General features: G+C 33.8%; 1 protein-coding gene across 1 annotated transcript; it reads left to right on the top strand.

Moving 5' to 3' along the window:
- Positions 8,365–12,086, top strand: LOC109225119 (putative pectinesterase 11). Its single transcript, XM_019389705.1, has 5 exons — positions 8,365–8,702; positions 9,142–9,585; positions 10,208–10,396; positions 10,682–10,917; positions 11,679–12,086. The coding sequence occupies exons 2-5, from the start codon at positions 9,193–9,195 to the stop codon at positions 11,893–11,895; spliced, it is 1,035 nt and encodes a 344-aa protein (XP_019245250.1). The 5' UTR covers positions 8,365–8,702; positions 9,142–9,192; the 3' UTR covers positions 11,896–12,086.

Genomic DNA, 13,327 nt, shown 5'->3' with positions numbered 1-13,327 from the left:
ATCCGTAGTTTTAGATGTTATTTTGTCGATTTGATCGCACGAGCATATTCGTATGATGTTTTAAGACTTGTGTGCATGATTGGTTTGGAGCCCCGGGAGCTTGGGTGAGTTTTGGATAGGCTACGGAGTGATTTGGAACTTAGAAAAAGTGATTTGGAACTTAGAAAAATAGCTGGTATGCTTCAGCTGCGTTGCAAGCCTCAGACCTCGCAAATGCGAGGTCAGGGTTGGCATTTGCGATCACTGTTGAGGTCGCATTTGCGAACTTCTCATCGCAAATGCGAAGAGAATCTGGGCTAGCCTGTGTTCGCAATTGCGAACTTTCCTTCGCATTTGCAAAGGGAGTCTGGGAGGGGTATGATCGCAAATGTGATCTTTTACTAGCATTTGCGAGGAACAGTGTTCGCAAATGCGACACTTTCCTCGCATTTGTTAAGGCAGTAGGATTGTGAAGAGCTTTGCATTTGCGATGGCTCCTTCGCATTTGCGAGCTTCGCATTTGCGAAGCTTAGGTCGCAAATGTGACATCTGCAGCTGATAACTTTGGACTTAGACGGGATTTTTCATTCATTCTCCCATTTTTCAAAACCTAAACTTCAAGAGGCGATTTTCCAAGGGCTAGTTCTTCCCCAAATCATAGGTAAATGATTCTTAACTTATTTATTTCAATCTATTACATCTTTTTGCAAGATTTCATCCTAGAATCTAGGGTTTTTCATGGTGGAATTGGGTGTTTTTGGGTAGAACTTAGGAATTTCGAAATTTGGGGATTTAGACCTCAAATTGAGGTCGGATTCCAAAACCAATTGTATATCCGAGCTCGGGGGTGAATAGGTAATCGGGTTTTGGTCCGAACTTCGAGTTTTGACTAAGCGGGCCCGGGGTCGGTTTTTTGACTTTTTGGGGAAAATGTTAGGAAACCTATATTTATGTATTGGAATTGATTTCTTTAGCCATAATTGATGTTAGTAAGTTAACTATGACTAGATACGAGTGGTTCGGAGATGGAATCTAGAGGAAAAGCGGTGATTGAGGCTTGATTTTGGTCGTGGAATCGAGGTAAGTGTTATGGCTAACCTTAGCTTGAGGGATTAGGTGTTGTTGCCTTATTTACTACGTGTTTGGTTGTTGAGTACGACATATAGGTGAGGTGACGAGTACCTATACGTTGTAGTCAGGTCATAACATGCGAGTGAGTCTTATACTTGTGACTGTTGTATTCCTTATTCGTATTGTTCATGCTTAAACTGGTTATTCTTCATGTTAAACAAATCTTATCATGTTTTCCTGGAACTAGATATTGGTTGAGTATTGACTCAAGTTGAGATTTATATTGTGAAATTAAACATTTAAACGAGGTTGATTATTGATGATTCCCTTGCCGAGTTGTTATTGTTCTATTGTTTGGGTGAGGAAGAGTGTAAAGCACGAAGAGTGATGTCGTGCAATGTTTTGTGAATGAGTGATAATGCACGAAGGTTGATGCCGTGCCGTATTCTGTGAGTGATAATGCACGAAGGGTGATGTCGTGCCATGTTATAAGAGAGTTAATGCACGAAGGGTGATGTCGTGTCGTTTCTACTGTTTCTTATGGTGAGAATGAGAGTAAAAGCACGAAGGGTGATGTCGTGCACTTGTTGCTATGTTATTACTTTCGTTGGTGCAAAGCATGATATTCATTGCATTCCTTCACTGTGCTATTGTCAGGATTTGATATTCCCCTCAGCATGTTTTCCCCCTTCCCGTTATTATCTGCTAAATTTACATTTGTTGCTGTTTTCTCGTATATGATTTAACTGCACAAGTTCATGTTATTGTCGTGTCCTAGCCTCGTCACTACTTCGTCAAGGTTAGGCTCGACACTTACCAGTACATGGGGCCGGTTGTACTGATACTGCACTATGCACTTTCTGTGCAGATTTCGGTGCTAGACCTCTTTGATCAGAGTTGGGTTGCTGCCTTCAGTCCATCAGGAGACCCAAGGTAGATCTGTCGGCGTTCGCAGACCTTGGAGTCCACTTCAGTTTATCTTAGTTTCCCTGTTTTCTTTCATTTCGAGAACAGATGTATTTCCTTTAAACCAGTATTTGTAGTAACTCTTAGAAGTTTGTGGATTGTGACACCAAATTCTAGGTAGTCATGTATTAGAGTTTAGATTGTTATAAATTTCCGCACTTCCTTACTTTGTTTTGGTTTAAACTATTGTTATTTACTGTTTTGGACAACTGTTAGCGTATTAGATCTTTATCTGTTGGCTTGCCTAGCATCCTAAAAGTTAGGAGCCATCACGATCCCGACGTTAGGAAATTCCGGTCGTGACGCCGTGCTACCACAACTCAGTTGGGCATATTAGCTCGATCAAATCTGAAGATATCCTCTTTTATTTAGGCAAATAAGCCTTAGAGCCCAGTTCCAACATCCGGAATTCTCTACTAGGCCTGCTTCCAACATACGAATACCATATCGATCACCACACACTGTATCAGAACATGAATGCACACCTTTGCTGAATTCACACAATGCACCACATCATTCATAGGGCCATAATAACAGCACCAAAATCATGAATCACACCCCAATTCGAACTTAATGAACTTTAGAAGTTCAAACTTCTACATTCGATGCCGAAACCTATCAAATCACGTCCGATTGACCTCAAATTTTGCACACAAGTCATAATCCACATTGCGGACCTATTCCAACTCTCGCTATCGGAATCCTACCCAGATATCAGAATAGTCCACCTCCGTTCAAACTTCTCAACCTTCAATTTCTAACTTTAGCCAAATGACTCCAAAATGATCTACATACCTCCGAATCCACTTCCGGACGCGCTCCCAATATCTGAATCACCCTACGGAGCTATTCCCAAACTCGGAATCCCAAACGGACGTCTATAACACTAAAATGAAATGCAACCCAAATTTATGAAATTCTTCCCAAAATGCTAACTTCCCAATAGGCAGCGAAATGATCATGGATCATCCAAAACTCAATCCGTACATATGCGCAAGTCCGAAATCATCATATGAACCTATTGGAACCTTCAAATCCTGATTCCGAGGTCGTTTACTCAAAATCAACCCTTAGTCAGATTCTTCCAGCTTTAGGCTTCTGAAATGAGAATTCTCTTTCGAAAACAACTCCGAACTTCCCGGAATTTAATTCTGATCACGCGTACAAGTCATAATACCTGAAGTGAAGCTGCTCATTGCCTCAAACCACTGAATGACGCACTAGAGCTCAGAACGACCGCTCGGGTCGTTACATTGGGAGGTGATTCCCGTCAAGTACGATCAGTAGTTCCAAAATTGACGAAAGCAGAAACTGTAAAAGCTAGCTTGCCAAGTTATACTTATGGCCTCAAATGAAAAATATTCAAATGACAATAAATATAAAAGTAAGAACAGATCCAACATTCAGTGACTTATTGCTTTGCGTCGAAAATGAAGAAGAGCATCCAATAAAAGAAGATTTGGTTCTTCTAGAAGACTTGGTTATCAACCCAAATGGTAATAGTAGTGCATTTAAATAAGGAAAATATTTTCATCATTAGATTAAAATATAATTTGTGCAAATTACATGATAGAAATTAATGAGCTATCTTACCTGGCAGAAATGAATATGTTGATCAACTAAATAAAAGGTTGATTGCTAAGTTTTATGGTAAAAACAAAATAGTTTTCAGTTTTGACTCAGCAAAAGATGATACCAACAATTATTACCAAGAAGAATACTTAAATACTTTAATACCAAATGGCCTTCTACTGTACATGTTTGTTGTCAATTTTAATATTTCTTATGTATGTTAGTGTTACCATATATATAATAGACTAAGTTAAAATTGATCTTCCATTGCATATAGGTTGATTTTCAAGAAAGATATGCCCGTCATCTACTGAAAAACTTAGATCCGCTGAATAGCTTATGTAATAGTACACATATGGTATATAGAAGTTTTGACAATAACATCATACATGTAGAACTTATGACACTGGTAATGTGCTTCTAAGTATGTCTTTATCCTCGAATTCAACTTTCGTCTTCTGAATTTAAAGAATATCCTTTTACATTTGTGTGAAAATAATTTTTAGTATGTTTATGTTTTTTAGTTATAATAAATAAAGCACAAGGGAAACATCCTAAATATTGTATTACATTTACAATAATATATTTTCTTACACGAATAACTATATGTTGTACTTTCAAGAGAGATATCAATATCGACAACAAGAGTTCTAGTTATGTCAGAGCAACCAAAGCATTAGAAGGAAACATAAAAAAACATTGTCTATAAAGAAGTGTTCGGTAAGATACCATCATATTAGACACCTTTAAACTATAATACATAATTATCGATTTAACATGACTAAAATTGATCATTTGTGTAAATTCTGATGATGCCCTTTCATTTTGAATTCACGTATTATGCTAATGTACAATATTTTTTGGCATTTGGATGATTGTTGTATTATTATATATAAAGTTTCTCTCATTATTTTAAAATTATTGTTCCTTCATATAAATAAATATTTAAACCATCATGTGTTATTATTAACGTGCAACGCATTTTTATAGATACTAGTATATATATTCATTTCAATTTGTGTGAATTATTTTGGAGTACGGTGATCAAATTGACAAGTTTTCGGTGTGAATTTGAATATATATTATTTAAGTTATTTTTTAAAAATAAAATATATATGTTTCGGCACTACATAAAAAGTACTATAAGTCGGATTAATAAATAATTTAAAATATTTAAGAATTATTTATAAAAAATACAGTTAAAGAAAATCTTGTTCGACTCTCTAAATAATAAGGAGCATATGTTTCGTTCATTCTTTTTTATACACAAGGAGCATATGTTAGAGGGTATTTGGCTAAGCTTATAAACTGGTCAAACTAGCTTATAAGTTCTTTTTGACTTATCTACGTGTTCGATAAATTAAAAGTGTTTATTAGTCAAGTGCTTATAAGTCAAAATAACTCATAAACCATAAGTTGGTCATCTCAACTTATCGAATTTCAGCTTATAAGCACTTTAGGGTTGACCAAATATTTTACTATTCTATCCCTAATATTATTTTATAATTCCTCAAATACTCTTATTAAAATAATATTAATCTCGACCCTCTTCTTAACGTCATTCTTTCACCCTTTTCACGTCCTTTCCCCAAATTCAATAACTCTGCGGCCATCAACAAGAAAATATATTCGAGTTTTGAAGCTTTTCTATATCAAAAGCAAGTGAGAAAGGTGCACATTCATAAATCACTCTTCGTTCATCTTCTTTAAATTTTTAAAATTTGCTTGCATTGTTTACTACCTACCAAACTTTTTGATGGCAACTCGTGATTATATTGCTCGAATATTTATGATAGTTGGATGAATTAATTTAATTACAACACACAAGCTTTCATTAATTGCATATTTATTTTATACAAATATTTTATGTACTTCTTAACTATATTTATTCATAAAATTTAGTCAAAATACTAATTATTATATTAAAGATTATGATTGTTGTTTAACTTATCATAAAATATGTTATATATAAGAAAATAATCTTATCTTATCTTATCAATTTTTTGTTAAAAGGATAATGAGACATAAATTATTTTATATTTAAATCAATTTTAATTTAAAATCTTGTAAAAATTATGTTCTTATTATGGTAAATAACTTTAAGGGCATTTAAGGTATTTTAACAAAAAAATATTTATCGGTACTTTTTCGCCAAATACTTCAGCTGCTTAGTATCAGTTTTAACACTTTTATCCAAACACGTAACTACTTATTTATTAAATCAGCTTTTACATTCAAAAATACTTTTAAGCACTTAATGCTTATCAGCTCCTTTCGATTAGTTAAGCCAAATGGAAGTATAATTGGCTTTTTCGTATATTTACTTTTTCATTTTCTGATTCTCATTGAATAAAATTCTGGCTACTGCTTACTTATACAAGAAGCATTCAACTACCTGAAGCCTTAGACCGTTAGACGTTACCATCTCTATACACAGTCTTAGTAAACTACTAGCAAATGTAGTCTTTTGTTAGGTGAAAAATTAAGAAAGTTTGTGACTCGTGATCGTGACTAATCAATAATAGTCAATGTAGTTAGACTGTTGAAGTTAGATAACCTATTGCGAGAAAAGAAAAAAAAGATATAACCTATTGTTTCGTTAATATATTTGATGCCATTTTCTTCCAAATTATATATAGAAATGCATATGAGTTTTAATAATGTGCACTGTATACGGGTGAAATCGGAAATAATGCCTACCCAATTTCCCGATGAGGAAGACGGAAGAAGGGTACGGACATACGTTGAAATCGAGGATGTGAGCCTTTCGTGCCGAGGCGTATAAAAGGTGAGCGATGTGCTCATCGTTGGACGTGATGAAGCAACACTCCCTGAACCCAAAGCGAGCTCTAAAACCTCGAAAAATATGGCAAACGGTTGCGCACAACTAATAGAGGGTTGTGATATCCTTACGCAACCCAATATCACGGTGCAGATCTCGCCCGATGTTGGTTACAGATCAGTAATTAACGAAAATGGAGGATTTTTACCTTTTTTAGAATGTACTATAGGGATAAAACTCTCCTACTATATAAAGGGGAAGTTTTTTCTTTAACAGAACACATTGTAGCACGCGAACCAAGTCAATATAAATTCATTTTTCTGCTTTCTAGCTATTGCAAAGTTCTTAATTTATTATTGCTCTTCATTCATAGTAATTGGTTTCGAACCAAGGATTTGATCGAGGGTAAAACTACTGTTCAACCTAAGTTCGAGCCCGATCTTAACATCATAATTGGTTTGATTATTCATTTTATCTTTAACTGGTTTATCTAATATTCTTGATTATTTGTGTTGAATCAATCTACGTATCCTTAAAACTGTATACAAATTTAATTGTTATCCGTTTTAAGGGTAAACACGCACCCTATGGCCTCTTGATACCAAATTCTGGTGCCACAACGGAATTATCGCAGATTTTAAGACAACGAATGAAGATATAAATGGTTGATGACCAAATCTTGAACTCTTTTCTACGAAGAAATCAACTGCAAAACTTTTAATATTATTGGAAGTTTGATAAGGTTACTTGGGCTAATATCACTAATTCCGTGCTAATATTGGTATGGAAGTTATGCAAGAACGTAACACTCGCAACTTCCTTTAAGTTCGAGCTGCTATCTGAGCTCCGTCTACAAATAGATAAAATCTCAGTCTAGTCTATAGAAAGTCTTGAAGAAAAAAAAAAGGCAATAATTACTTTCTTGTTCTATCAGGAGGATGTTATTGCTCCTTTATTTTTTTTCTTTATCATTTGCTAGTAGTAATGTATTACTATAATTTTATTTACATGGACTTTTTGTTTACATTATAGAAAAAGAAGGAGAAGGTATTTGCCTTCTACACTTAATTCATAGATGCTAAAGAAATTTTTTTTGCCTGAGTTAATAACCCTTTGTTGCCTTAAAATAATTTAAAAGAAATATGGTAAGGATTACTAGAAAATATTAAGATCTTTAGAAAAACTTATGCCTGTAGAGCTTGAGCAGGACACAAAGGGTTATCCACTAATTATCTGCTAATGACGTTGGCCAACTAAAACTAGAAAATATATGAATTTTAATTAATATCCACGGAATTGAAAACATTTAGGTCGACCATCATTGGTCACCAAACGCATAATAAAACATTTTAATAATATTTCGTTAATAACAACTTTTAAATAATAGAATCTAATACAACCATAATATAACTACTGACACCAATTTGTACATTTAAGCACTTGAATTAAATCATTATATTCCACCTTTTTTTTTTTTTTTTGCATTTACTTAATCATTGTAGAAGTGATCACGCGATTGATGGAATTGAACTCATCGCGTTAAGTAGAAATTATGTTCTCTTAGTCACTTGATTGTCTCTTTTGAGACTAATTATTTGGACAAAATACAAAATTGGCAGGTCAATCGAAACTAATTGCGTTCATTATATCAAAATATATATATATATATATATATATATATATATATTGTATATAATACACATATATAATAAAATATATTTTGTCGGATATTATTTTTTAGAGTGACTAAAAATATATATTACGCCTAATTATTTCCTTTTTGATGCATCTAAAAGTTGACTTGGTTATAAGTCATTTTGACCAGTCAAACATTATTTTTTCTGGTCAAGCTGATCAGTTACATAACTAATCCTAATAACAAATTTTTCACATACCAAAAAAGGGCAAAAAGGAAGGTTATTCTCCATTATATATAGAAGTTGTTTAGCACGTATACTTCAAAAAACTGCCAATAATTTTAGGCTATTCAAATTCGTAACTATAACGGCGCCAAATTTCAGACGTGCAAAGTAACCGAATATTACATTCCTTTTTTTCCCGCCTACTTCTCCTTATTGTCAACTTCCCCCCACCTTAATCAAACTGCTATACTGTTCTCTTTTTTCCTTTCTCTTCTTTTTGATTTGAAAGTTGAAGCTAAATATAGTAGCTATATACTTACTGCAAACTAATTGAGGTTACTTATTTGGTTTTTGTCTTTCTTTGACTATTGGAGAAAGACCTGAATATTAAAGTTTGAAGTGCTTTATTCACAAGAAAACTTGTTGAAATTTGATCAACTGGCCATTGTTCAATTCTATATATAAGGGAGGTAATTATTCAATTTTCTTAAGCTGCATTTCTTAAATTCAGAGATTCTTTTTCCTAAAAAAACTAAGTTCGTGATCATAATTTTGAGTTTCTGGGACGGGGCGGAGCTGGGTGCAGAGGCGGACCTATTATCAAGTGAGGGGTCACAGGCACCCTGAAAGTTCGGCAAAATTTTTATGACTACATGTATATGGGTTTAGAAAATACTAATATATTAGTGGTGGCAGCCTGTATACAAAGTAGATTTTGGTTGAAAGCAAAAGTGCATCCCCAACCTTCAAATTCTGGGTCCGCCTCTGGCTAGGTGTACTTAGTTCAGCTGAATTGAAAATTAGAAAAAAACAAATTTTTTCTGCACACATATTGTTGAATCTCGTTTACTTAAAGGAAAGATTCTAGTGTAGCGGCAAGGTAACTCAATCATTATTTTTGAATTGTAGGTGTAGCATTCTTGAATCCCCTCGTTAGAATTTCTGGCTCTGTCACGACTTATGAGTATGGCTTTCCGTGGGTTCAGTGCGATGGTGGTTGTTATATTAGCTATGAGTTATTTACTCATTTGTTCTGAAGCTGATTCAAGTAGTCAATTATCAACTGCAATTTTGATAAAAGTGGATCAATCTGGAAATGGAGATTTCAAGAAAATACAAGATGCAATTGACGCTGTGCCTTCACATAATTCGCAACATATATTTATTTCGGTTAAGCCTGGTATTTACAGAGAAAAAATTGTTGTTCCTGCGGATAAGCCGTATATAACAATCAGTGGTAGAAAACCAGTAAACACCACCATAATCACAGGGAATGATTTTGGAGATATATTTGAATCCTCTACTTTTACCGTTTTTGCCTCTGATTTCGTGGCTCGCCACCTTACAATTCAGGTATGTAATTGCATAATAGTACGTGCCAATTTATTTCGTTTTTTTTCATTTTCTGGGACTGTTTTTTCCAGAAATTTGGACCTTTTAACATGTTATATTATTTATTTACTTGGTAACAACTTTGAGTCTAAGTTATATACACTGACAGCTCGTCGAGTTAAATTACTTGTAATATAATAACACGTCATTATTATAAGGTAAGGGTAAGGTCTGCATATACACTATCCTCCCCAAACCCTACTTGTAAGATTACACTAGGTATGTTATTGTTATTCTTGTAGTGTAATGACACGTCATTATGTAACAAACGGATAACTCTAAAAGCAAAGTTGATAACTTAAATCCTATTATTAATTAGGGATGCTTGTTGAAACAGCAACATGGTTATATTCTCGAATTATGCATGCGACAAATTAATATTCCATTAGACCTTAACTTCGGATATAATTAAACAAGTTAAACATTATGGTAGGCAGTTTACATCACTCCTCTGGGAGTGTGGCCCTTTATCGAATACTGCGTAAATGTAGGATGTTTTGTTCATTGGACTGGCTTTTTCTAAACATTGAAAATGTAGTATTAGCTTTTTGATTAAGTGAAATTTATTTTGTTGATGTAACAGAACACATATGGAACTGGAGCTAAAGCGGTAGCATTGAGGGTAGAAGGAGATAGAGTTGGCTTCGTGGGTTGTAGAATTCAGTCACATCAGGACACATTACTTGATGATGTTGGGAGGCATTACTACAAAAACTGTTATATCGAAGGGGACACTGACTTCATATGTGGAAATGGCGCATCTCTCTTTGAGGTACAAATAATTACTTTTAAGTAATATGTTTGTATAAATATGAAGGGTAGCCTTGGAGCAACGGTAAAGTTGTCTCTGTGTGACCTATAGGTTAGGGGGTCGAGCCGTGGAATCAGCCACCGATACTTGCATCAGGTAGCCTACCTACATCACACCCCATTGGGGTGCGGTCCTTTCCGGGACCCGGCATGAATGCGGGATATTTCATATATCGGGCTGCCCTTTTGATTGTATAAATATCTTTTTTACTATTGGTTTTTTTTCATTATTTCCTTTTTTGTGCAGAAATGCCATTTGCATTCACTTTCGGAAGGAAATGGGGCTATAACAGCACAACATAGGCAATCATCTCAGGAAAATACAGGTTTCACCTTTGTTGGATGCAAGGTTACTGGAGTGAAGAGTGCAATTCTTGGTAGACCATGGGGTCCCTATGCCAGAGTAGTTTTTGCCCAAACTTATATGTCAAGCGTCATACTCCCCTACGGTTGGGAAGATTGGAATGTCCCCTCCCGACAAAGGTACGCCAATTTAACTTATAAATACTGATAGTATAATGAACTTTTCCGCTATCAATGTATCTTAATTTTTATAAATTTCAATCTTTTTAAGTGAAGAGAAGTCTTGGGACAATGATAAAGTTGTGTTTGTGTGACCTATAAGTCACGAGTTCGAGTCGTGCAAGCAGCCACTAATGCTTGCATTAGGATAGGCTGTCTGCATCCAGGGGCGGCTGGATATATTTTGTGGCCTAAAGCCAAATATTAATATGAGGCCTTTTTCTATAATTTCTATCTTAATTCAATATATTTTTAAAGAAAAAAAAAAGAATTAACAGAAATAGCTACTCATTTAATCTCTTAAACTAAAAATAGCCGATGGATGTATAATATATATACGATTCATATATAATATATGTATAATTATACATTGTCAATGTATAATCTATGTATATTAGCTAGAAAAGTTAAACATTGAATCTCACTGACTATTTGTGTAACAATCCCTATACATCAAATTACTGTAATCAGTAACTATTACTGAAATATGGGGCCCTAAAAAATTGGGGCCTAAGGCACTTGCCTTAATGGCTTGTGCATTAGAGCCGACCTGTCTGCATCATACTCCTTGGGGTGCGGTCCGTCTTCAATTCCTGCCGTCATGATGCCTTGTGCATCTTTTTTAAGTGATTTCATAGTGTAAAGTTTCTTTCACACTACTAGTATATAAAAATTAAACTCATTAAACATTGACTTGGGTTTGTTAATTTTTTTGGAAACAGGACGTCATATTTTGCGGAGTACAAGTGTTATGGGCCAGGTGCAAGTTCAGATAAGAGGGTAAACTGGTTACGGACTTTGTCTAGTGAAGAAGCTGTGCCTTACTTGAAAGAGAGCATTATGGGCCCAAAGAGTTGGATTAGGTCCAAGCCCACACATTTGATACCTTTGTCTAAAGCCATCTCTACCAGTTTCAACAAAAAGAGAAGCAGCCCATGAAAATTTATTAGTATGATATTTTGCTTAATGTTAATTCATCGTGTAATTTGTGATTATTATTTTTTCTTGAATTAGTTTGGTAGTTCAAAAATATTTTGAACCCTCTACAAATATGATCTGTGTCTTGGATTTATTATGTAGAGAGAGTGCCCTATCTATTAAAAGAATGTAAGCAAAGTCTTGTCCTTAAACAAAATATTAATTACCTGTCAACTTTTAATCTTTTATTTTCTAACATAACGTATTAGTTGAGAATTGGTATAACAAATTAGACGAAATTACTAGACGCATGAAATATTCTTAAAATTAAAGGTTTCTCGATTTTCTTTTAAAGATAGAAAATAGGTCATATTTTTAAGAAACGACTTTTCTTCAGTGTAGATACATATTAAATGATATTCTCAAATTAAATTAACGGAATGTCTTTTTTAAGCATACACGAAAAATGCTATTTTTGACATATAAAATTGGGAGAAGTGGAAGACAGGCGTGCTTGAGATAAGATCTATAATTGACCTCTAAAAGCGGAAAAGGGCGGTATATGTCAGTGAACTATGCGAATTAGGACAGATATGCCCGTCGTTAATAGTTTGGCACAGATATGCCCAATCCGTCCAATACTTGCTCATTCATGCCCTTAGTTTAACGGAATCACTATTTTATCTTTCTTAAATAATTAATAACCGGATCCAACCAAAATCTGCTGACCCAATTCGTTAGGACCCGACCCACCCTCATTTCAAAGATATTTTTTTGATATATTATTTTTGTTCGATTGAGAAATTGTGTGATAATCATATTTATTTATTTGAGTAATTTGATAATCGATTTTTTTTTGACCAATCTACTGTATTTTTCACCTATATAAATACAAATAACCTCATGTTCACTATAACTTTTACCGAATGGATTCGTTTTCTTATTTCTTTTTAGATAAGTGATCATTATATGATTTATTATTTGTTTATTGGATTATTTTATGCATTACAAATTTGTTATCAAATATATAATAAATTGTTAAAACAGTAGTGCTTCTCTTTCATTTTTATTAATTAATTATTTCACAACAAATATTATTTCATAGCAAGCACCACGGTTAAAACTGTGGTGCTTCTTTTTCATTTTTATTTATTAATTATTTCATAACAAATATTATTGAAACAAGCACCACCGAGAAAAATAAAAATAGATGGTAAAATGATTGAAGAAACACAAACTAATTGAAATATTATATTATTAAAATAATAAATAAATATCAATTACTACTTTTAGTAGGATTACTTCCCGAAATGATGTATAACAAAAAAATATTGATTATCAAATTACTCAAATAAATAAATATGATTATCACACAATTTCTCAATCAAACAAAAATAATATATCAAAAAATATCTTTGAAATAAGGGTGGGTCGGGTCCTAGCGGATCGGGTC

This window comes from Nicotiana attenuata, chromosome 4 (genome assembly GCF_001879085.1).
Source record: "Nicotiana attenuata strain UT chromosome 4, NIATTr2, whole genome shotgun sequence".
NCBI classification, from domain to species: domain Eukaryota; kingdom Viridiplantae; phylum Streptophyta; class Magnoliopsida; order Solanales; family Solanaceae; genus Nicotiana; species Nicotiana attenuata.
This window is presented reverse-complemented; position numbering and strand designations above follow the sequence as displayed.